Here is a 26,353-nt window from a genome sequence, read left to right on the forward strand (position 1 = left end):
ACACACACACACACACACACACACACACACACACACACACACACACACACACTTTTTTAACAGCCTAGGCTTCCCAAACCTCTTTGTAAAAGCTGGTCAATTTCCTATACATACTTGATCTGCATGGAGCATACTCAACAGTCTTTGTACCATCCTGAAGAAAGCATGTTCCAACAGGCTCTCTCTCCTGTTTCATTTCAGTCCTCCAGTGGTACAGTGGGGCACAGGCCTGAAATCAAAGGGGGTAGTCCACACATACAAATTCTCTGAAAAAAATTAGTGTTTCATATAATCTATACTACCTCAGATTACAATATACCTTTATAAGCATTTATAAAAATTAATCAAACCTATCCTTTACCTTAAATTCCTTATCACAGTAGTGGATAAAGATTTTTAAAGTACTCTTCTCATATGCTTCTAAAGGCCATATTTGGAGTCTAGGTATTTTTTTTTTCAAAATAGCAAAATCATTATTTTGAGTAGCACCTTTCTTGACGTTAGGTGCTAAACTGAAGGGCACAGACCAAATGAATATTTAACTAAATAACACTCTCATGTGTGTAGAATATATCCCTAAGTTATAAAGCAAATAATTTATCAAGTAAGAAGAGAGTAAAAGAATTTGCAGTGCTTATTTTATTTACTTTCCAAATAAACTATGACCTTTTTGCTTTCAGATTTATAGACTTCAACACCATGTAAAAGTGGTAGAATGCATGTTTTTTAACAGCATAGTAATCTACCAAAGTATAACAATTTAATTTGCTGGAAAAAATTCAATGAATTTTCTATAATATCCTTTGAAGCAAAACATTTTAATACAAACACTACAGATAACACTGGGCTATTTTATATTTACCCTAAAAACTTAAAGTAAGAAATCACTGCCACTTCTCTCCATGTACCTGATGTTCCAGAGTGGAGTATTTGCCACTTCTGCATATTTTTGCTTCTTTGTACCTCCTTCTGCCTAGAATGCCACCATTCTCAACCTCTCCTTTCACCTCCAATTGCTAAAATTTGACACATCCTTTGAAGCTCTGCCGAAATTTCACTTCCTAAACAAATCCTTCCCTCATGCCCCACAATCTGATGGAAAAAAGAAGAAAATAATAAATACTATGCAAGTAGTTAAAATAGGGAAGGGCTCTCTGAGGAAATGAAAGTAGAGCTGAAATCAGAATGAGAAGGAGCCAGCCCAAGTGAAAAGCAGTAAGATGAGCATAAGATAGGCAGAGGGACAAACACTAAGGATCTAATTGAAATGACTTGGTATGGAAGGAATAAAAAGACTAGTATAGCTACACATGTGAGGTGGAGTGAGATGATACCAAAGAGTCAGCAGCTGGTGACTGGATTACGCAGATGCTTATAAAAACCAGGATGAGCATGAGATTTTTACCCTGAGAGGGACGAAAAGCTGCTTGACTGTTTGAATCAGGCAGGTGAAATGCTCTGGTTCACTCTGGTCCTTCTATAAAGAATGGGTTGTAGCTGGGGCAAGAGAGGAAGCAGAGGGATGAGAACAGCCACTGCACTGACCCAGGTGAGGAACGACGGTGGCTTGGTACAGGGTAGAAATAGTGGAGATGATGATTTACTGAGGGCCGTGGGATATATTCCGGAAGCTGGAGACAGAACTGACAGGGCTTGCTGGTGGATGGGGTAGAGAGTCCTGCCTCTAAGATGGGGAAGTTTATACGGAAATACTTATTTTTGTGGTTTTTCCTTTATGATGGAGGGTAACAGTTCCATTTTGGTCCACATTCATTTTGAATAATATATGAGATATACAAATGAAAATGTCAAATTGGTAGTTTGGAAATACAACTTCTAAAGATCCAAGGAGAATTAAGAGCTAGAGCTATAGATTTGGGGATTATGATATATAGATTGTATTCAGAGCCACAGGATAGGATAGGAGCAGCTAGGTAAAAGGTGTAGTTGAAGAAGACAAGGGCCCAGAACAAAGCTCAGAGACACCTCAACATTTAGAAGCTCAGCTGAAGTAGAGCTATTAAAGGAAATGGCAAAAGAGCAACCAGCGGTAAAGGGGAAAACCAGAAAAGTACAGAGTCCCAGGAGCCAAGGAAATAAAAGTATTTCAAAAAGCATGGGTCAAATGACCTTGTTGAATGGTTTTGAGGGGGCAAGAAAAGTATTCTTGACCTGCAAGTCAAGGATGACCTTGCCCATGCCTACCTGAGCCTGACAGGAGGGGTTGGGAAGAGGATGGGAAGTGAGGAAGTGGAGATGGTTACTACAGAAACCACTTTCAACAAGTCTTTGATAGGGGAGCAAAGGAAGGGGACTGTAGCAGAAGGGACGATGAGGCAAAGGCAGGGGTGTTTTATTCGTAAGGAGAGGAGGTACTAGGGCATTTGATTAATCAACGGCACACTATTCCTAAACCTGGCTGGATAGAAACAAACTGATGGGAACCATCGAGTAGGGCAAAAAAAATGAACAATGTAGGAATGAAGGTGGAAGTAGCAAAAGCCAAGTCTGTGAAGGGTGAGAGAGAGGGTATCCTTAGAAGGGGTGGCCTTTGATCAGAGCTAAGTGATCTGATTAAACTCTCTGCCCTTTAGCACACTGAATTTTACTATCAGCTTTCAAGCATAAAACTTCCTGTGTTCCCACATAAATTGACTAAAGTTAACTTATTAAATATCTAAAACACTTACCAAAATTTTATCCTGTTTTGACCTCACAGATGCTCCAAACCACTGATGGGACTTAAACTCCAACGGATCATCCTTGGCATAATCTCTATTGCCTAAAATAAAATTAAATTAAGTTAAAAAATAATTTAAAAAAAAAACTGTGAGGGGTGAGAAACAAAATATTCTTACTTAGTATAACATAGTTTCTTTCAATCCAACCAGGTTTATGACTAGTGTGCCTTTGATTAATCAAATAGTACACTGGCTATTTATCTCGTATACTTTACACACGTTGGGGATTTTCAACTAATTAGAAAAAATAAAACACAGGATGACTTAGAAGTGTCTCAGATTTGTTATTAATCCTACCAATTATCACAATGCAGATTTGTTATTAATCCTACCAATTATCATAATGCAGAAGTGAAAAAGTAACAGCATGTGAAATTTTCCAGTTGCTAAATTGTAAGAAAATTAACTATTAAACCAACACTTATGATTACCTTCTGTACTCCCAGAACTTCTTTCTGTGGCATGAAGATATTTACAAAAATAGAAGGCTATGAAACACCTTTATAGAACACTAGCTAACACTTAGTCAAAGACTAAAGACTTAGTAAAACACTTAGCTAACACTACAGTAACACTTAGTAAAAGACTAAGATCTTACCAATGACATTATAATGTGAGTCAGAATCCAGAACACATGATTTGGCTGGTTGGAAAAAGAATTCGATTTGGCACACTACATGCAAACACTTATTTTTCAGCCTACATTATGGAGGAAATTATTCCTGATATAACAGGCACTCATGTAAAGCACTGTAGATTTAAAAAGATAAAGATAAAAATCTTTTCCATGAGAAAGCTCTTGATCTGGTCAATGAAAAAATTACAGAAATATATGCATAAAGTATTTGGGGAAGGAGAGACTGTTTTTAAAGTCCAGTCTGTTCCTCTTAAAATCTGTTTATAATAATCATTCCTTATAAACATATATTTCAATAACTGTATTGGACAAATACATCAGACAAGTGTCAATTTTAAGAATGCCAGACAACATGTTAATATCATCAAAAGGTTTGGTTAAATCTACTCCCTAAACCCCACCCATCTAAGGTACTGCTTATGGTTATTCAATTCCATTTTGAGGACTTAAGACCAATTGAAGAGTTATACATAATTAATGATCATTTCAATAATGCCAGATGTCATCTAGGCAAGGTGTTAACATATTAGTTGTACTATTCTTTGAACATTTTCATTGTTTTGCAAAAAAAATTTTAATGTGTCAATTTCCAAAGTCCTCTATCTGTAGTCTAAACACCACTCACTGTTTTTTGTCAGTGGTCACAAAGGCACCATTTACTAGTAAAGGGAGGGAGGAAGGAGGAACAAACTAGCTAGTACATGCCTTTTACCATATGAATCAAAGTTTCCCAACAGTAGCTGGCTTGCCTTTGAAGCCTATGTTCACATGCCGACCTCACACATCAGTGACCTATAGATCACCTAACAGTTCACGTGCTCCCTTACATTTCCCATCCTCCCATAGTTAGGTTAAAGCCGCGTAACTCATTTTTATCAATAAAATGAGTTCTGCTAAGAGCAGAAGTGGCATGTGTCCCTTCCAATTCAAGTCAGTTAAGAGTGGATATGAGTTCAGTAGTCATCAAGGAAATGCAAATCAAAACCACAATCAGATATCATCTCATATCAATTAAGGCGGCTATTATCAGAAGATGTGGAGAAAAGGGAACCCTGATACACTGTTGGCTGGTAATGTAAATTGGTGCAGCCATTATGGAAAACAGTAGGGAGGCTACTCAAGAAATTACAGACAGAACTATTGTATGATCCAGCAATCCCACTCCAGGTATACATCTGAAGGAAATGATACCACTACCTTGAAGAGACCTCTGTACTCCCATGTTCACTGAAGCATTATTCACAATAGTCAAGGTGTGAAGCAACCTAAATGTCTATGGTCAAGTGAATGAAAAAAAGAAAATGTGGTATATAATTAAAATGGAATATTATTCAACCTTAAGAGAAGAAATCCTACCATGTGCACCAACATGGATGGACCTAGAAGACATTATGATAAGTGAAATAAGCCAGACACAGAAAGACAAACACTTCATTATATCACTTATATGTGAAATCTTAAACTGTCATTTCATTTTAAAAAACAAAATAAAACAAAAACAGTGGATAGGTATTCTCCATGTTTTCTTTCTCCCAGCCATGAGGTTGAAAGAATAGATGGTGTGGAATCCCTCAATGGAAGCAGCCTCAGTCCAAGTTTCTAAACCACCAAGAATAGCCAAATGACCTACACAAGATGATGACATGAGCAAGAAATTATCCTTTTTTAAGTGATTGAGATCTGGGATTTGTTTGTATATTAAAAAACAAAACCAAACCATGTTGCTACTGCAGTATAGCCTAGCACAGTTTGAGTAATATATGTTCTAAAAACAAAATGCTATATCCAAAATGGACTAACCTACAACTACAAAGAAGCTCAGCCCTTGGAAGAATTGGATTCAATTAATAGTTTTTTCAAGGATTTTAGCCATAAAATATATGCTTACAAGTTATTTAATAGAATTTAAAAAAAATTCCACTGCAAGCTAACTGTGTTCTCTCACTGTATTACTGGATTTCTATTCTATTCTTTTCTACAAAGGAAATAAAGGCATTTTCCCCCCTTACATTAATGAAGCAGGAGAAATACAGTATGACAGTGAAACAGTCGGTGCTTGGAGGGATTCACTTCTATTCATTGTCCCTTGAGACCATAAGCATCATGATAAACTCAGGTAAGCTTAGCCTGAGGGAACTGACTTTATGATCTAATGTATCTGAACAAAAAGTACAGCATTATCACAACTGCTACCTCCTGCTTCTGCTTTCATTTAAAACAGCCTTTTCAGCAAGACCCTAAAGATGTTAAAGCAGAAGCAAAACTTTTCTATATTAGAGGAAATCTTCCATGAACGAAAGTACCATATTAGAGAGGTGGTACTCAAATTAATTTAAGACTCCATGTATTTACTCATACTCTAAAACTTCGATTCAGAAAAAAAAGAGAGAGATGTAGGGACTTCCCTGGTGGCGCAGTGGTTAAGAATCCACCTGCCAATGCAGGGGACACGGGTTCGATCCCTGGTCTGGGAAGATCCCACATGCCATGGAGCAACTAAGCCCATACGCCACAACTACTGAGCCTGTGCTCTAGAGCCCACGTGCCGCAACTACTGAGCCCGCATGCTGCAACTACTGAAGCCCACGCACCTGGAGCCCGTGCTCCACAACAAGGGAAGCCACCACAGTGAGAAGCCCATGCACCACAACGAAGAGTAGCCCCCGCTTGCCGCAACTAGAGAAAGCTCGTGCACAGCAACGAAGACGCAACACAGCCAAAAATAAATAAATAAATAAATTTATTTGTTTAAAAAAAAAAAAAAAGACATGCAGACCCAACATCACTATATTCTTGCCAATACAATATTCCTGCCTACAAGACACCTGGTAAAGTTTCCTCAAAAATGTCAATGTCATGAAAGACAAAAAAAGTAAGATTCACGATTAAAAGAGAACAATCTATGGCAACCCAATGCAAGATGTGATCCTTGATTGAATCTTGTGTCTGAAGAAATTTTTCAAGTTACAATGGACTTTATTACATAACAGTATTGTAATAATGACATATTTCTAGTATGTGATGATGATGACAGTACTGTGGTTATATAAGGGGAAGTCCCAGTTATGAGGAACTGCCTGCTGAAGTGTTTTGAGGTAAAGTTTCACAATGTCTGCAAGAATACTTGAATCTAGGTGAAGGGTATATTGTTCATTGTATTACAATTTCAAATTTTCTGTAAGTTTAAAATTTTTCAAAATAAAAGTACAGCAGTTAGCAAGTACAGATATTATGTACTATAAGGCCAACAACAGAATATCTTCTATTTCTCTTTATTTGTACTCTTTATTATATGTACTCTAATAATAATCATTAAAAATATTACAAAACAAATGAAAACATAAAACACAAAATAAAGCCATATGTAAAGATGAATCTAAATACCACCATCCCACCATAAAGAAATATCCTCTGATCACATTTTAGTGTCTATTCTTAAACACTTGTTTTAGGAATATATGCATATCCTTTTATGCAAAGTAGATATTAAGCCAATATTAAAAAAAATTCAAGCTATTACTATATATGTAAATGTATATACTTTCTTCCCTGTAACAATATGTCAATAAGAGTAGACCTACAGCACCGTTTTCATTGTTGTTGAGTACAACATTATACAGCTGTACAGCAGTTTATTTAATCAACCCCCTGTATCTCCTTCAGTTTCAAGTTTAGGAATATTTCTATTTTGATTTAAGAGACTTACATATTCCCTCAAAGTCACATCTACTTACTCTTCCAATATACACGGAAGTTCATTATAAGCTATCTGAGCATGAGCTCTTTGCTAAATGAAGATGATAAACCTTTTGGAAAATGGTATGTAATATAGAGTATTATTCTAATGGCTAAATTTTAATCAAGGTTCCAAGATAAACTTATTTCTATATGTAAGAGTTCCCTTACCCTGAGTCCCCAGTCCCTTACACAAGCCCTGTAGGCCTCTGTACCCAAGGGCCTCTGACCTAGAAAACCTTATTGCTTCCATGTTTGATCCAAACCCTAACTGAAAAGTCAGGTGTAGCTGTCCATGACCCTAACGCATGATGAAATGGTAGTCTGCCCCTGAAGGAAATATCTGATACAAGGGACAGTCATGGGAACAAGTAATTACAGTGGAGCAATGGTAGAGGACTGTGTAAAGAGTAATGGGAAAAGGGTGGCAGAGTACAAGTGAGGGAATGCTTTCTGGGCCAAGAGAAGATCCTACGCAAAGAAACAAAGGAGTGGATATTCTTGGATTTTTTAGAGACTTGTGAGTTGTTCACTGTGACTAGAGAAAAGGGTCTAGAGGGGAACAGTGGTCAAGAGCTTTCATGCAACGCTAAGAGTGGACTTCATGGCATTTCTGAATTGCCCTCTATGCTAAGCAATTTTTCTTCAATTATGTTTCTGAAAGGAGGAAGAGAAGTTTCCTCTGTAAAATGTTATCCCATTCTCTTCCTACTACTTTGAAAAACTGCTTCCATAGATTTTAGTTTTCCTAAACAAATGGACTTTTCTCTAAATTTGTAAGTGGTGGCATAGGACGCTGCTATGCATGGTCAGGTATTATGTGCTTCTCATTGCTACCATGTTCTATGTCCTGTTTTTTTAAAAAAAGCATCAAAAACATCCCCTACCATTATGATTATGGTTATCTGCCTTTGTGGACATCAGGTTTAGCTTGAGCTAAAAAAATGTCCTGGAAAATAAGTAGAAATTTTACATATATTTTGTATATATATTTTTATACACAAAAATCCATAGTTCTTTCCAATATGGCAAGCAATTTACCCACAGCATTTAAGAAAAATGAAGCAGCACCAGTCAAAGGTGAAAAAGCACCAGGCAATATGGCTCTTTTTGATTAAAAAGTATATTTGAAAAACCAAGACAACAGCCGTATCTTATAGCATCCAGTGATTAAAGGTGTTTTCAATTACATTAACAAACACAAGAAGTCAAATGTATTTGGCTATAACGCATTGGCATATATTGGCAGCCAAAACTTGGTCAACAGTTTTCCAAAAAAATATGTTATCACCCATTGCTTTGAACGCCTTCAGCTTCAACAGGGTCACAACCTCAAATTACCATCTTTTTAAGAAGTTTGCTCAATGGGAAGTTCTTCTTTACCAATCAGAACTTTTTTATCCAGAGACCAAGTCTTAAAATACCCAATTCAACCTCAGGCAGAAGTTTCACTCAGAGGAAGTGTGAATAGAGGTGGGTGGGGAGAAAGAAAAGGAAAGCCTGTTCTCCAAACACACTGACAAGAAGTTCATTCATGACCTGGCTGAAACTGGCAGCTAATCCAGGGCACATGACGGAAGTAAATATTTTGAGTCACAGCCCTGAGTCACCATTTCGAGTGATGCCGGAACTCCCCAGGCTGCTTGGACCATGCCACCAACCTTGAAAGGGATACAGAGTACAGACAACTGCAGAAATTCCAGTGCTGAAGGAAATGCTTCCTCAGGGAACAGTCGAGAAAGAACAATGATTTCTGTCCATAATTCTGTAAAACACCTTGAAATATTAGCTCTGATCTCCCAAGTAAATTAAAAGGAAAAAGAGTGTCTCACACAATGGCAAAAATGAGAAGAAATTGCCCCGTATTATGTAAATTAACAAAGGACTCCATACTATCACTTTCGGAAATTCATAGAAGGAAATGCTGCTAGAGAATCTTAAAGTTAATTAGCAAGTACATCACCAGAGACTTGAAAATTTAACACCTATTTTGGTCAGCTTTTAAACTTGCCAGTTGTACTTTATCAGACTCCCGTGATTGAAGACTTCAGGACAGAAGCATATTGGATGATGCAAACTGTCATAGCTTTAGACTCTGCCCGCTGATTAGTAACCAACTCCTCTCATTTTTTTCTCATTTCCTCCAACGGTTTGAAAAGACACTGTCGAACATTTAACTTGCTGGAGAATTACAGGAGATGCTTATTTTTAAGACAAAGTTACTTTATCACCCTAAAGCTACATTTTTTTGTTTCTTCTTTTCATGCCTAAAGAATATCCTTCGGAACAACAAGACTACATCACCTTTTTTGAAAAGGCCAAAGGCCAGAAGAATGCCAAAACATTAGAAAAGCAAAACAGTAAACTTTTATTTGGAAGTGACCTGTGTATTTAGTCATTCAGCTCCCATTTGTTACTTTACAAATAATGATGTAGGTCCTCAGAGGGCTTATATTTTGCCCCAAAAAAGTGGCTATTAAAACGATGTAATGTACAGCATGGTGACTATAGTTAATAATACTGTGCTGCATATTTGAAAGTGGCTAAGAGAGCAGATCTCAAAAGTTCTCACCACAAGAAAAAACTATTTTGTAACTATGAATGGTGATAGATGTTAATTGACTTATTGTGCTCATCATATTGCAATATATATAAATATCAAATCATGATGTTGTATACCTGAAACTAGTATGTCAATTATACCTCAATTAAAAAAAAAATGCCATCCCATATTCACCCTTTAATAAAATAGACAATTTGCAGTCTTCCTTAAGCAGCTTTTTACCTCAAACATCACTTTTGCTCAGTCACACTTCCTATAACAAATTTGCCTGAAAGAAAAATCTCCCAATATGGTTTACTTATTTATGTGAAAATTAACAGGACAGAGAAAGAAATCTCTTTGATCATTCAGTTAAATAAATAAATCACGGGTAACTCCTATGTCTAAATGAATGGAATATAGCAGTTAAATGAGACAGATAAGGTCCCTGCTTTCAAGGGAGAGAAATAATAAAGAATTACATAAAATATTTTCAGAGTTACAAATACTATAAAAGAAACATGAGAGAAAATGAAAAAGTAGTCAGACAGCAGCTAGTATCATGTATTTGTAACATAATGCTATTGTGAAATAATGTATTTCATTGACTCAGAGCTGCAAATATTCAGATATCAACAGCTTTGAAATATGAATGTGTATTACAGTCAATGGTAACATAATTATAACTAGCAGCATTTTTCAGTAGTACCTAAATAGCACATTTTAACATCAGTGGGGGTGTAATTGGGCAGTGGCTGGCATTGAACATGAGGTTTCTTTTTAGAGAGTGATAGAAATGCTCTGAAATTAGATTATAATAATATCTGCAAAACTCTATAATTATGTACCCTTAAAACAGGTGAATATTATGATAAATTATATCTCAATAAAACTGTTTTTAAAAGATGACAAACTTGTCAGGTAGAAAAGCAGCTGCCACATGACAGAAATGCATGTATATAATAAAGACTTTTTCAAAATTAACCAAAAAAACAAACAGATGTATTCAGAAGGGAAATAGACCAAGAATACAAATAGACAATACAAAACAAAAACACAGAAAGAGCTAATAAACATATGAGAAAAGACTTAACCTCATTAGAAATCAGAAATGCAAGTTAAAACAAGATAAATGTTTCACCCACCAAACTAAGAAAGATTATATCAAGTTTGGTTCAGAGATAGGTTGTATCGATGTTTTCCTACTTCGCAAATATCTATCAAATGTACGTTAAAAAACACATCCCTTTGACTTCCAAATTTCATTTTTAGAAATTAATCCTAATAATTTAAAATATGAACAAACACTTAATAAACATGCTCAAAGCACTGTTATAATAGATTTTAAAAACAGCAAAAAAATCTATCTCCAACACAATAGGACATAAATTGAGTAAATTATAATTTTACATATTTATACACACAGACACACACACACACAGTATATACAAAGGCCACAAGGTACATGCACAAACATGTTATACACACCCATCCAAATATATCCTATGGCCATTGATTTCCTGGGTGATGGGACTTGGGAGATTTTTATTTCCTTTCGGCCCCTCGAAGTTTTCTCATTTTTTTCAGTCAATGAATATGCATTATTTCCATGTTTTAAAAGGTTAAAAAAAAAAAAGTAGTGTGGATACGTATCCAATAATCTTCACATACAAAAGCTTAGTTACAAGCTTCCACATCCCCTCTTAATTAACTTTGTTTACATTTTCATCTCCCACACATAAAAGTTTTAGTTCATGAAATTCAAGAACACTTAAATTGAGCAAGCTCCTCCTAGCAATTTTTATAAGCATTATTCTTCCTATATTCAATAAGCGTTATACTTCCTAGTACTCAAACTACTAGAGTAGAATACTGTGAAAAATAATTCATTAAAAAAATCAAAATTCCAGATATTACTGAAGATCAAAATGGAGGTTAATAACTTCTTTGACTTAGTAAGAAAATACAGTTCCTTAATTTACGAAACTCTGAAAGACAATATGCAGTGGTTAGGTATCAGTATTAATGCAATGATGATTTGCTGTATAACTTTAAAGTGTCTTTAAATGTCTCTAGAAGCATAATTGCATTGACTTAAAATAACAAGAGATAAAGGTCTCTAAATCCAGTGTTTGGGTCCACAGACTATTGAAAAACTAATCACTTGTGAATGTAAAAATAAGTTCTGAAATCACAGTCTATGAACATGAGAAAGTGATACTAATTTACCTAGAGCTATCCAAAAACATCTTTTATATAAAATTAGATATAACTGTTTTCTAAAAGCAAACAAGAAGAGTCAGAAAAGTAGAGCCAGAAAAAAATATGATGAAGCTCATTTCACTGGGGACTGGCATTTATTTATTTATTGAATTATTACCACCACGGGGAACAAAGAATCAAAATCTCCCTCTCCTTCCGTGAGCAATTCTGATGCTTCTCATGGAGCAAGCACAAAGAATACAGGCCCTTTGAAAACACCCACTGCTCCATCAATGCTGGTTTGTTTCCTCCTAGTGATGAGAAGGAAATGATCCTGAAAGCATCTAACATTTTAAAACAAAAACTCTTTACTAAAGTTAAAAAAAAAAAAGAAACCCAAGTCAATGTTAAGTCTTAAAATAATGGGTGTGAGTCAGGTCAAAATGAGCCAGGAAGAGGATAAGTTTAAAGGAATACATGAACTCAGTTTTGGTAAAACATTTAAAATGTTAAAATACCAACTAACTGCATGAGTTAAAATAACAACTAACTAGTAATAAAGGAATTGGATTAATTGATTTCTAGGTTGCCTGCCAGTTCTCCAATTGTATAATTCTCTACTGGGGAACAACAGATTATATCAGGAGAAACAGTTTCATTAAAAAACACACACATATATATAATTCTTTAGTATAAATTTATTTTGTATTAACAAAGGGAAGGGAGACTATTTTTCTCTGTGTTCTTTAACTTTCTAATTTGCAGGACTGTTGCAACTGGACAGTTATCTAGACACCACTCTGAAAGACAGAAAATTCACCTAGAGGACAAAAGCAAACTTCGGAGGCTGTTTTTGAGATGGCCTGATTGTTTTAATTGCAATGAGCTGGCAACTGTACGGCAGAGAGGCCAGAGAGCAGCTAAGTTTTCTATTTTCTATTAAATACAAAGCGCTGTAATATCCAGAAAATACTCCACAGCATCTTTCTTGACTGGAAAATTGGCATGGCCAGGGTTTGCCCAGCCTACGGCCAAGCCCTTAGGGGAACAGGTAATAAGTGTTCCAGCAAGCCATTTGGGTGGCAGGGCAGTGATCTGACTTCTGACCTTCTCTAGAACAGATATTGTTGGTGAGAGGTGACATCCATTCACTGAATTTGGAACATAAACATAGGCGCTTCTCCTTTTATTAAGGGACGTATTTAACAATCATGCAGGCAAGCCCATCTTTCTACACAAAGAGACTTTGACCGTGCCAGGTGCTACATGTTCTCCTCTGTCAGTGCACATCATCAGTCTATCTTTTGAGAAAAGACTTACTATTAAGAAAACTGGGCAATGGTCAGTCTGTTAGTAACATCTGCTTCCTAAAAATGGAAAGCATGCTGCAAGGAGATTTTCCCAAATGCCACCATAACAGAGGTTACAACACAAACCAAGATATAATCTATTTAAGAATATCCACAATTATCTTTAGTTTTTTTCCTTTTCCATAATCATTCACTTCCCCACAACTGTAGTATGGGCATGATGTAAACTATCCTTTCTTCATTTGTACACTGCTTCATCGCTTATAAAGTACCTTCATAGACATTATCTCATTAAATGCACATGACAAACTTGAAGGGTAGGTATTATGCTTATTTGACAGATGGGAAAAAGTGAGGCTGGCAAACTTAAATCACTTGCCCAAGGTCGCATCTAGTGCGTGTCAGAGCTTGAATCTGAGCCTTCACCTTCTAGTTTGCATTCCCCATAACCACAGAACCAAAGCAAAAACAACAAGAGAGGGAACAAGGCCGACTTACATACGCATGGCTGTGCCTAAAGTAGCTTATAGTATAACCAATATGAAACAAAATATTTAAAAGGGCACTGTGGTAACAGAAAAATCCCCTCCCACCCCGCCACCCAAAGATGTCCAAGTCCTAACTCCTGGAAACTTACATTTGAATATGTGACCTTACATGGCAAGAGGGACATTGCAGGTGTGATTAAATTAAGGGGCTTGAAATGGAAGGTTACTCCAGATTTTCTCGGTAGGTCTGATATAGTCACAACCGGGAGGCAGAAGAGTCAGTGTCAGAGTGGTGTAGCCTGAGAAAGATTCAACCAGCTACTGCTGGCTTTAACAATGGAGGAAGGGGCTACAAGGCAAGGAAGGTGGGTGGCCTCTAGAAGTTAGAAAAGGCATGAAAACAGATTCTTCCCTAGAGCCCCCAAGAGGAATGCAGCACTGCAGACATCTTGATTTTGGCCCAATGAGACAGCTGACCTTCAGAACTGAAGATAATAAATTTGTGTTGTTTTTAAGCCTCCAAGATTATAGTAACTTGTTATGACAACAATAAGAAACTAATTGAGGCATGAAGACAAAATTGAGATAACAGACTACCCCTAGCCTGCTACATAAATATTCTTGATATTGTTTTGTATACCAACATAATACAGTTTTAGAATATTTTTACTTCCTAAAATACATAGATCATTAATCCTTAAACTAAAGCAGATTTGCTTAAGTTCTACTTTTCCACATCTACATTCAGATAAATTGTGTTTTCTACATGACAATCATCTTTTTTTTTTAGGAGTAGGGGAATAAGATACAACCTACTATGTATAAAATAAATAAGCTATAAGGATATACTGTACAGCACGGTGAATATTGCCAATATTTTATAATAACTATAAATGGAGTATGAGCTTTAAAAATTGTGAATCACTATGTTATACATCCAAAATGTATATAATATTGTAAATCAACTATACCTTAATTTTTTAAAAAAAATCATCTTAGTACAAAACAAACAAATCATACTCCAAAATGACCTTTTAATTTTCACTAATTCAACAATGTTTCCAAGTTCAGATTATTCTGTCAATTTAGGGGAAAATCAGTTTTCAGCCATTATGCAAACCTTGGTTAAAACCTACAAATTTTGGGCTTCCCTGGTGGCACAGTGGTTGAGAGTCCGCCTGCCGATGCAGGGGACACGGGTTCGTGCCCCGGTCCGGGAGGATCCCACATGCCGCGGAGCGGCTGGGCCCGTGAGCCATAGCCGCTGAGCCTGCGCGTCCGGAGCCTGTGCTCCGCAGTGGGAGAGGCCACAGCAGTGAGAGGCCCACGTACCGCAAAAAACAAACAAACAAAAAAAACCTACAAATTTTGTGGAGTCACTAGATGAAGGGGTTTAAAAATCCAAGTGGTCAACTAGTATTTTGAAGCAAGGTATAATATTTCAATCACCATACAGGCATGTAAAATAAGACACTAGGTTTTCCTTTTTAACACCGTAGTTGTGGTTTTCTTTACATATTACATCAAGAAAATCAGCAGGAAAAAGAAAAAGAAGACAAGTCACACAAAAGGACACAACTAGAAATGTAATAAAGTTCATGTTTAGAAGTTAACAAAACAAAACAAAAAAGACAAGCAAAAGTCAAAAGCTTGAAAGAAAATTAACAGAGAGCATATTTGGGAACTAAGTTTCACAAATCCATGAAATAAGAAATTTTAGACTGAGGTTTCCTTTTATTCCTGCAGACTCAGTAATGCACAAATACCATTCAAAAATCAAAGCACTAAGTAAGCTTACCATCTTGGATTGAATTTTCTGCTAAATTAAACTGTTCATCGCAGAACCCTACATTTTCCCTTAATTTTTTAAAAGGCATGTCTACAATATTTTGGAGATATCCACATGATAATATTCATTATTTCATGTAACTTGTATAATTCTACCAAAAATAATGACTAAGAAAATTAATAGAATGGGTACTGAAAGTGTTACTTTCTCTGTAATGGTCACATCAAATCTACTTAGCATGGCAAGGAACCAAGATCTACCCATTGAGCTCTAGATCCTTTTATTTTTAATACAATGCTCTTACGTGTGTTAGGCTTGATGGTGAATTTATTTGATTGGACTGCTGGTTTAGAATATCTTTTTAAAGTTCATTTAGATCCTCCCTCAGTTTACTTCCAGCTTCATTTCTCAACATGCTCTCAACTCTCTCACATTGCACATATAAATCTTATAGATAGATGCATATACGCGGGTCACATGGAATTGTTGATTTTCCTTCATAAACATCTTTTACTAATCTATGCATATATTGTTTCCTCTGCCTGGAACCCTCTTCCACATCTGGTGAATTCTACCTCATCTTTTATTAGTTACCTAAAATATCACCAACCGATCTGGGAAGCCTTCCTCAAAGGCCCCAAGCAGAATTAGATACTTTCCAGGTATGCCTCATTTATTTTGGTATAAATCTATTTGTGTCTACTTCTCAGAGTTAAAATGAAGTAAATTTAGATTGGTCTTCCAAACATATTTCTGAAATCTTCCTTCCTCTCCCTCTACCGAAAATCATGCCCTGGAGTAAGAAGAAAAGCACACTGAAAGTATTCATGTTTCCTCTTTAAGAGCTAAGAAACTAAGTGTTACACTATCCTAATACCAAAATCCAGACTTTCTTCCTTAGCTACTACTACATGTCTTAATGCATGTGACGACCCACAATAAAATGGCCTAATAAATTATACATCGTCTAATATCTAGGTACATCTTTGGTAAACAGAACATAAAATTGGTCCATGAATTATTGATCAGTAACAGATACACACTGGATTTGTAAAGGATGTTTTCTGACTAGTATCTTTTTTTCCAGCCCAAAAGAGAAAAAGGTACTCTCTTACTACTATTCTTTTTCTTCTTTTGAAGGACCCTAAGTTTTAGTTCTCTAAACAAGCTCTAATCTATCATTTCTTAGCTGTGCCAGATAAGATAGACTTTTTCTGACTTTCATAGGCATATGGCTTAGACTCAGTCAGATACTACCATAAAAGCTTTGAATCTCTAGCAAGTGATGCAGAGAGCCAGGGATGGGTAAGAAATTATTCCCATGGTGTTGCCCCACAGTCAGTAAGAGCAATTCCAATAGCAATAAAACCCTACACTACTGGTTCCTCTGTTAGCTTCTCTTGCTCATTTTTCAGAAAGCTACAAGTTACCAATATCCTGCCAATAAATTCCTATTCAGCAAAATTCAGCCAAAGTCAATTTTTATTGCTTTGCACGAAGAACCCAACACCTGCATGCAATAAACACACATATACAACCTACCATATGCCAGACACTTCTCCATACACTAGCACACAATGGTGAGCAGAAACACATCTGTTCCCTCTCTGGAGAGTTTACAGTCTAATCAGGAAAACAAACACATCATAAGATAACCAGAAAAAAAAAGAAAAGAAAAGAAAACAAGTATAAATTTCAGCTAAATGAAGAAAAAGAGCTGTACTTAGTGCACTGACAGCCTGTATAGCAGAACCTGATCTAAAAGGAAGAAGAAGGAAATGGGAAAGGACATTGATAATATACTATTTAACGCCAAGCATTTATAGTATCTCCAAAAAGTACCTTACTCTAAAAAATTTTATGGTGATCCTGGAGCTAGCTGAAGTTTGTTCTTTTTACAGGAAGGGATAAAGTCATTATTCTGTTTTTTCTAAAGAGAAATAGCCCAAGAAACAAATGAGCCTAGAGCAGTACTTCAAACAGTTACAAACTTCAAATGTTGATGCAACAACTATCAGGAAGTCTTCTCGGGGCTCAGCTAAACTTTCAGACTCACAAAACTACCAAAGGCCACACACAGCACCAATCTATTTAGAGGCTATAGTACAGAACCAGGCATAACCTCCCCGATGAGAGTCCTTACATGAACTTCCCTGTACAGCAGTACACACAGCTGTCCAGAGCTCTTCTCTTTGCCTCATCAGGAGACAGCTCAGGTATGAAGAAACTAGATGTGGTGGGTACAGCAGCTACCCATGCTTCAAAGCCTCCTGCCCCATAGGAATGGTATCTCTTGTAATGACCCCATAGCCAGAGCTTCCAGAGTTCCCGCAAAGGACATGCCAGTTGTAAGAGTCACTGAACTCAGGGAACTCCAAAGCTATGGCTTCCCCATCAGGTATTTATTAGTCTATTTACAGTTTCTCCCAGTCTAAATGCAATATACCAACCAGGGGCTTATTCTTAGCATAAGCAATGATACCTAGTCACTTAGCCACTCATGACCCAGTAAAACAGAACAAGAAACTTAACAGAAGATCGAGTTGGCATACAGAATAGGAAAGAGTTTTAATGACCATTTTCCAAAAGCTGACTACTGATAATTTTACTCAACTTTAATATCCCTACGTGTATTATTCAGTTAGGCTGCATTACACTATAGTAACAAGCATCCCCAATAACTATTAGTCAAAAATAACAAAGGATTATTTTATACACATACATTGTGGGTCAGTAAGAGTCTAACCTTTATGTCTTCCTCACTCAGGGACCCAGGCTGAGGGAGGTTCTATTATTTACACTATCACTACTCACTATGGCATCTGGTAAGAGAAGAAGCAGAACAATGCCCCAACTCCTAAACACCTCCACCCATCAATGACACACTTCTGCTCATGTTTCATTGGCTAGCAAAAGTCACAGGGCCTTACCGAAATTCGAGGTTATTCCCAGAAATATGATACAAATGAACAGTTGTAATATCTACCATATCATGTAAGAGATAATTTAAATAAAATAATTTTATAAATTTTACTTCCCAAATATTAAAAACATGAGGATGGAGCCCTTTTAAGCACTAAAGTCTCCTCTGGATTCAGAAACACAATAAAGTAGAGAAAATAAGCTAACTAATTGAAACTTTTCATGATCACCCTGGGAATGTAGTACAGCTGTGGAAAGGTAGGTAATTTTCCCAAGGTAACACTGGAAGAACGGCAGAGTCTGGATTTGAACCCAGGCCTGTGTGACTCCATGGCCTATTTCTTTTTCATGACACAACAATGCATAGCAAATATGGATGGAGTGAATGAAGAAAGAAGAGTTAAAGGGTAAACTCCACAAGAGTATCAAGAAGGTTAGGAGGCAGGGAACTATATTCAATATCCTGTGACAAACCATAATGGAAAAGAATATGAAAAAGAATACATACATATGTATAACTGGGTCACTTTGCTGTACAGAAGAAATTAACACAATATTGTAAATCAACTATACTTCAATAAAATTTTTTTAAAAAGGTTAGGAGGAGTAAGGGGACAAGATATCAATAGTTTCAGACAGGCAAAGAGTGGAGACATTAAATATGGAAGGAATGAAGAGTGAGGCGAATTATAAGAGAGAGGTTCAATAAGATGGGGGATCAAGTCTCCACTGAAGGAGGCTGCCACCAGCGATTGCAGTTCGGGCCACTGCTGGGCTGGGCTTAGGGAGCTGCCAGATTGAAATGGCTGAGCATGGGAAGTGATGAAGAGAGGCACCGTGTTCAATACCCTGCTTGTGAAGAAAAGGAGAAAGGAAAATGGCTAAAAGAAGACACATGTCAAGGGAAAGCTGTTTTGATTAGTTTTCCAGGTAGGAAAAAATTAACCATGTTTGAAAGTTCAAAAAAAAAAAAAAGAAGGGAGCAGGGGAAGAGCAGGAACATAGAGTTAAATGAGAAGGTTCCTGAGAAGGGAGAAGTAATAAAAATATAAAACAGCTTGGGCTTCCCTGGTGGCGCAGTGGTTGAGAGTCCGCCTGCCAATGCAGGGGACACGGGTTCGTGCCCCGGTCCGGGAAGATTCCATATGCCGCGGAGTGGCTGGGCCCATGGGCCATGGCCGCTGGGCCTGCGCATCCGGAGCCTGTGCTCCGCAATGGGAGAGGCTGCAGCAGTGAGAGGTCCGCGTACCGCAAAAAAAAAACAAGAAACAAAACAAAAAAACTCCCAGCTTATACTAAGTGAGCCATGATAGTGTGCCCAGTCCCTACACTAAGCACTTTACATGTCTTAACACATGTAAATCAACTCATTCCATTTAATGCATTCCTATGGAGCAGGGTTGATGCCTCAGTCAGGGAGAGGGTAGTAACCTGTTAGTAACTTGTGCAAGTTAAACCGCTGTAAACTACAGGGCTGGGACTTGAGTCCCAGGCAGTTTGCCTTCAGAAACCACATTTATCCACTCAGCTACTGTCTCCCAACACAAGACAGGGGCGAGGGAGAGAAAGAGGGAAAAGCCACTATTCTCCCTCGAGATAACGGAGAAGATAAAAGGCATCAGTGGGGCAGAGATGTTTATGTGTTTGGGCTCAGATGGGACAGAGGTGTGAGAAAAGTTCAGGTGGATTCTATAAGTTGTAAGCATTTCTTCCACAGTCAAGACACAGTTTAATGGTGCTGTGTCCAGATATATGTACATGCTCATGACTAGATTATTGAAAACTATATTCTCCTTTTTTCTTAAATTCAAACACTATTTGGATAAAAATTCCAATGTAAAAAATGCAGTCAATTTGTATATTCTTTTCATAAGAGAAGTCTCAGAGGTTATACAAAATGATTAAGAGAAATATCATAAGCAAGGACAAAAAGAGAATAGAACAAAAAATCCGTATTTGTAAACATATAATGAAAGGACTTTAGTTATTTCCTCACTATAGAAAAAGCTCTTATGATTCATTCATCCATCTATTCAATTTATTGGGTACCACTTGTGCCAGGCACCAGGCATTGTTCTAGGCCCTGGGATTTCAGCAGTGAACAAAACAGATAAAAACTATCCCGGTGGAATACATATCCTAATTGAAAGAAAGAGGCATTAACTAAAAATAAATAACTTCTATAGCAATGTGAGTACTAAGGAAAAAATAAAGCTGAAAAGTGGATGGAAGCACAAAGTGGGAAAAGGGGAACTGGCATTTTAAATAAGCTGGTCAGAGCATTACTAAGAAGATAACACTTGAGCAATTCCCACAGGAGGTGGTGGAGGGGCACCCAATGTACACTGGAGGGATCAATGCTCCAGGCAGCGGGAACAGTCCAGGGGAAGGTGAGGTGGAAATGTGCCTACTGTTCACAAGCCATTGCAAGGAGCTCCAGTGAGGCTGGAAGAGCATGAAGAAGGGGAGAACACTAGAAGATGAAGGTAAAGATAGAAATGGTGGGCTGGAATACTCAGTCCTCTCGGCTACTGCAGGACAGATGGGGAGACATTAGTGGAATCTGAACGGGAGTGTCATAATCTGAATATTTTAAAAGAATCACTCTGGCTGCTCTAGAGAACAAACAGCAGGGGGTACCCAGGGCAGAATCGGGGAGAACTGCGAGGGGGGTGCCGGCTCTCTTCCCTCTGCCCCTCCAGGTCTCCTCTCCACCGTTCCCCACCCTGCTCTTTGCCCACGACGCTGACCAGTGTGAACTCATGGGCAGCCGGGCACGCTGGCTCCCACTTGGATTCAGCCAGTGGGGAGCACGCACAGAGATGAAAGGGAGGAAGGAGAGTGAGGCCAGGGTTTTATTCCCGTGTTCTTTCCAGTCACCTTGGGCTGGCTACTGTCCTCTGACAAAAGCCACAGTTCCCTCACGTGGCTCGCCCCACTGCCTGGATTCTGGTAACTGCTCCCTTCCCTTTCTCCCTTCAGGCTTAGAGGCCAAATTTTAACTAGTGCCCACTTACTTTGTAAATAGTCCCCTTACTAAAAGCTCCTCAAACTATCCCAATTTAAGTGTGCCATCTCTTTCCTTTACTAATTCAGGAGCCCAGGGCAACAGTCCAGGTGAAAGACAATTGTGGCTTGAACTAGGATGTTAGCAGCAGAAGGACAAAGAAGCAGTTAGACTATGACTTGCTGAGATTTTATGTCAAGCATGACTCCAAATTTTGGCCTAACTAACCAAAAGGATGGAGTGCCATCAACTGAGATTCATTTTTTTTAATCCACTAATCAACAGAAAATATGTGCAAATATATTAAAAGTGGCTCAGAGGAAAAGGAATACTATGGCTTACAGACAAATGCAAAGGTGATTAGTCTTACTGTTAATTAAAGGAATACAAATTAATATAATATAAAATAATATAATAATATATTACATATATAAATTATACATATATAATACATAGAATAATGATATGATATATAATATAAAATTGACAAAGATAAAAAATATGGTGATAAATGGTATTGGCATGGATGTCAGAAAACACTGGAGGGGTGTAAACATCTGTGAAAAATAATTTGCAATTTCTATCAAAACAATACATATACTTTTTTTCATTGAAGTATAGCTGATTTACAATGTTGTGCCAATCTCTACTATACAGCAAAGTGACTCAGTTCTACACATGTAGACATTCCTTTTTTTATATTCTTTCCCATTATGGTTTATCACAGGATAACGAATACAGTTCCCTGTGTTATACAGTAGGGCCTTGTTGTTTATACATCCTATATATAACAGTTTACACCTGCTAATCCCACACTCCCAGTCCTTCCCTCCCCCAGCCCCCTCGGCAACCACAAGTCTGTTCTCTATGTCTATGAGTCTGTTTCTGTTTTGTAGATAGGTTCATTTGTGCCATATTTTAAATTCCACCTAAAAGTGACATCATATGGTGTTGGTCTTTCTCCTTCTGACTTACTTCACTTAGTATCATAATCTCTAGTTGCATCCATGTTGCTGCAAATGTTATTATTTCATTCTTTTTCATGGCTGAGTAGTATTCCATTGCATATATGTACCACATCTTCTTTATCCATTCATCTGTTGATGGACATTTAGGTTGTTTCCATGTTTTGGCTATTGAGAATAGTACTGCTATGCACATGGGGGGTTGTATCTTTTTGAATTAAAGTTTTGTCCAGGTATATGCCCAGGAGTGGGATTGCTGGATCATATGGTAATTCAATTTTTAGTTTTCTGAGGAACCTCCACACTGCTTTCCATAGTGGCTGCACCAACTTACATTCCCACCATCAGTGTAGGAGGTTTCCCTTTTCTCCACAGCCTCTCCAGCATTTGTTATTTGTAGACTTTTTAATGATGGCCAATCTGACCAGTGTGAGGTGGTACCTCATTGTAGTTTTGATTTGCATTTCTCTAATAATTAGTAATATTGAGCATCTTTTCATGTGCCTACTGGCCATCTGTATATCTTCTCTGGAGAAATGTCTATTAAGGTCTTCTGTCCATTTTTCAATTGGGTTGTTTTTATTGTTGTTGTTGAGCTGTATGAGCCGTTTGTATATTTTGGAGATTAGGCCCTTGTCGTCACATCATTTGCAAATATTTTCTCCCATTCCGTAGGTTGTCTTTTTGTTTTTTTTATGGTTTCCTTTGCTATGCAAAAGCTTGTAAGTTTGATTACGTCCCATTTGTTTATTTTTGTTTTTATCTATATTGCCTTGGGAGACTGACCTAAGAAAACACTGGTACGATTTATGTAAGAGAATGTTTTGCCTATGCTCTCTTCTAGGGGTTTTATGGTGTCATGTCTTATGTTTAAGTCTTTAAGCCATTTTGAGTTTATTTTTGTGCATGGTTTGAGGGTGTGTTTTAACTTCATTGATTTACATGCAGCTGTCCAACTTTCTCAGCACGACTTGCTGAAGAGACTGTCTTTTTCCCATTTTACATTCTTGCCACCTTTGTCGAAGATTAATTGACTGTAGGTGTGTGGGTTTATTTCTGGGCTCTATTCTGTTCCATTGATCCACGTCTGTTTTTGTACCAATACCACACTGTTTTGATTACTGTAGCTTTGTAGTATTAAAACAATACATATACTTTGATCTAAAAATCCTGCTAGGACTTTATCATACATATTCACACACTTGCACAAATACCTGTGTATAAGATTTTCACTATAGCAGTGTTTAAAATTACAAAAAAAACAGAAACAATCTAAATGTCCATCAACAGGAAATATGAGTTAAATAATTTAGGCTATATATACTATAAAACAGAATACTATCAGTGGTTTTCAAAGAATGAGGTAAATCTATATATGTCTACGAGAGATTATATTGGGCAGGGAGGGGCGGGGGGCTGAGTCAGGTAGCTAATAGTAATATTTAGTATATTCCTATTTGTGAGTTGTTTTTTTTTAAGGATATACAGATATATAGGAATAAGAAAATTCTAGGAAGATCAAAGAAACTATTTAAAGTGATTGCCTCTAAGCAGGCTAATGTGAGCAAGTCCTATTTTTTCACTGTCTACCCTCTTGGACTGTCTGAAATTTTTTCAATAAAAATAATACTAAAGCCAAATTTCAAAAAAGACCAGTAATAAATTATCTGGCACTGCACAAAACCTGTGGTGTTGAATACAGAAATATATCTGAACAGTTCAACATTTTTTTATTAGTGTTCACATGTTGTTAGAAGATATAAATGCCCTGACCCATAACATCCTGAATCCCAGGTATATTTCTCCATTTGTGGTAAAACTGAGCCTATTTACATACTCTTGGGGTTTTCCAAATGGCAGTCATATATGGAAAAAACAACAAAGTTTAATGTAGATAGTTTCAAATGGAAAAAAGCAAACATGTGACCCAATCCCTATGAAGAACTGGCTTAACGACACTCATTTTGGTACTGGTCATGATATCAAATGTAACAGTCCACAACATGATTTCTGTTTCACTGGTATTATAATTCCCAGAATGAATATGTTTTAGAACCAGCAGGAAATAACAATATGGAAAAAAATATTAATTTTCTTCAGGCTTATCTTAAAATATTTTGTCAAAGCCAGCAAATCAAAACTGGTAAAAAATTTCGCAGAACTATTGTACCAGAAGAATGTCACACTATTTCTTTGAGGAGTCTCTAAACTTTCACATATGTGGATAAATATATCAATACAAATGTATACAGGATTATGTATATTTTATTTTACTGATGTAAATGTAAAACTTATTTCTTATTTGTCATCTTCCTTATTCTATTTTCCTCCTTACCACCACAATCTGACACTGGAATTTGTCTCTGTTAGATAAAAATTTAATGTTATCAGAACCATAACATATTATTTTCCCAATAAATTTTGGATAAGAATTTGTTTTTTAAGTCAACCAAATCTACTTGAATACAAAATATTCCTCAACTGGTTTTGACAGCACAACCCAAGACTTTAGATTATTTCACGATTAAGGAGTCAGTGAGTCTATTTTGCTGACAAGAGAAAGGACAAAAGACTTTCTCAGAAGAGGTGCAAAAACATTTTAACAGATTTTCCCCAGACTTCTGCAGATTGACATTATCAGGGAAGTTGAAGACATCCAAAGCAGTGTGGAAACACAATATATTTTTAAGGCTCTTATATGCCACAAAACTGTACAAAAAAATCATATAATAAGTCATTTGTCTTTATATAACTTTCTCTGGGGATCTGAAGTGCTTATACATATTATTTCACTAAATTGTTATATTTAAGCTAAAGCAAGTACTTTTAAAAATGAAATCATATTTTGAAACATATCAAATGGGGAGGTACTTCCCTGGTGGTGCAGTGGTTAACAATCTGCCTGTCAATGCAGGGGACACGGGTTCGAGTCCTGGTCTGGGAAGATCCCACATGCTGTGGAGCGACTAAACCCGTGCGCCACAACTACTGAGCCTGTGCTCTAGAGCCCGTGAGCCACAACTACTGAGCCCACGTGCCACAACTACTGAAGCCCACAAGCCTAGAGCCTGTGCTCCACAACAAGAGAAGCCACTGCAATGAGAAGCCCGCGCACCGCACCACAACGAAGACCCAACACAGCCAAAAATAAATAAATAAATAAGTTTATTAAAAAAATAAAATTCTATTCAAATGGGGAGAGGCAAAGGTAGGTGGAAAATATCAAATAACAGAAATTAAGAAAAGGGACCACGGCATCAACATTTACCTGTCGCATCAAATTCAATTGGCTGGCACCCACGGTGAGAAGACCAGTCACACTTGAGGACTTGCCCTCCTTCCACGATCCCAGGCTGGGTAGTGTTTGCTTTGGGAGCTCCCACCAGAAGAAACATCCTGCTAAAAGGCAAGACAAAGACTTTAAGTGGCAAAAGCATAAATAATATCTTATGACTTAGGAAGAGCAATCATTCTCTTGATTTTACCCACAAATATTCTTTAAAAACCACTCACTGAGAGCATAATCCACCTTCATTATTCACTTGGTGCTCTTTTACATACATACATTATTCAATATAGTTTACTCATCCTAGTAACACATTATAAGGCAACTTCAGGGTTATATGTCATTTAAAAATTTATGCTGGCCAAACTGTACACTTTGAATAGGTACAGTTTATTATATGTCAATTATAGCTCAATTAATTTGTTTAAAATGTATGCTGGCTAGAGACACGGACATTTGTCTGATTTTTGTTTTTTTTGTGTGTGATTTTCTGTACACTTTCCATATCCTGAATAATGAACAAAAAAAATAAATTCTAAATAAATGGTTTTAAAGTATGGTAATTTTAAATATTATCATTTTTCCATTGGGAAAACTTATCTTGTTTTAAAACTACATACTTCAATTTTTTTTTTAATAGTGACTAACGAATGTCTTTTTTCACTGGATTAATATAATCAATTCCTCGTCAAAGAATAGAAGCACTATTCAATTTCTTAACAGGATAAA

General features: G+C 36.9%; 1 protein-coding gene across 5 annotated transcripts in view; it reads right to left on the reverse strand.

The window, feature by feature from the left end:
* The window catches only part of ITGAV (integrin subunit alpha V), an 87,639-nt gene that overhangs the window by 51,104 nt on the left and 10,182 nt on the right, over positions 1-26,353 (reverse strand). For 2 of the 5 annotated variants that reach the window (XM_027126371.1, XM_027126352.1), the window contains exons 2-4: positions 25,607-25,737; positions 2,691-2,782; positions 115-229 (exon numbers count right to left, since the gene is read on the reverse strand). In XM_027126371.1, coding sequence (XP_026982172.1) covers positions 115-229; positions 2,691-2,782; positions 25,607-25,737 — 338 coding nt within the window. The remainder of the gene's footprint in view (positions 1-114; positions 230-2,690; positions 2,783-25,606; positions 25,738-26,353) is intronic. The other 3 variants (XM_027126362.1, XM_027126387.1, XM_027126378.1) reach the window with 3 other exon arrangements.

This window comes from Aethalodelphis obliquidens, unplaced genomic scaffold, assembly GCF_003676395.1.
Source record: "Aethalodelphis obliquidens isolate GAN/ISIS:26980383/991018 unplaced genomic scaffold, ASM367639v1 scaffold2, whole genome shotgun sequence".
NCBI classification, from domain to species: Eukaryota; Metazoa; Chordata; class Mammalia; order Artiodactyla; family Delphinidae; genus Aethalodelphis; species Aethalodelphis obliquidens.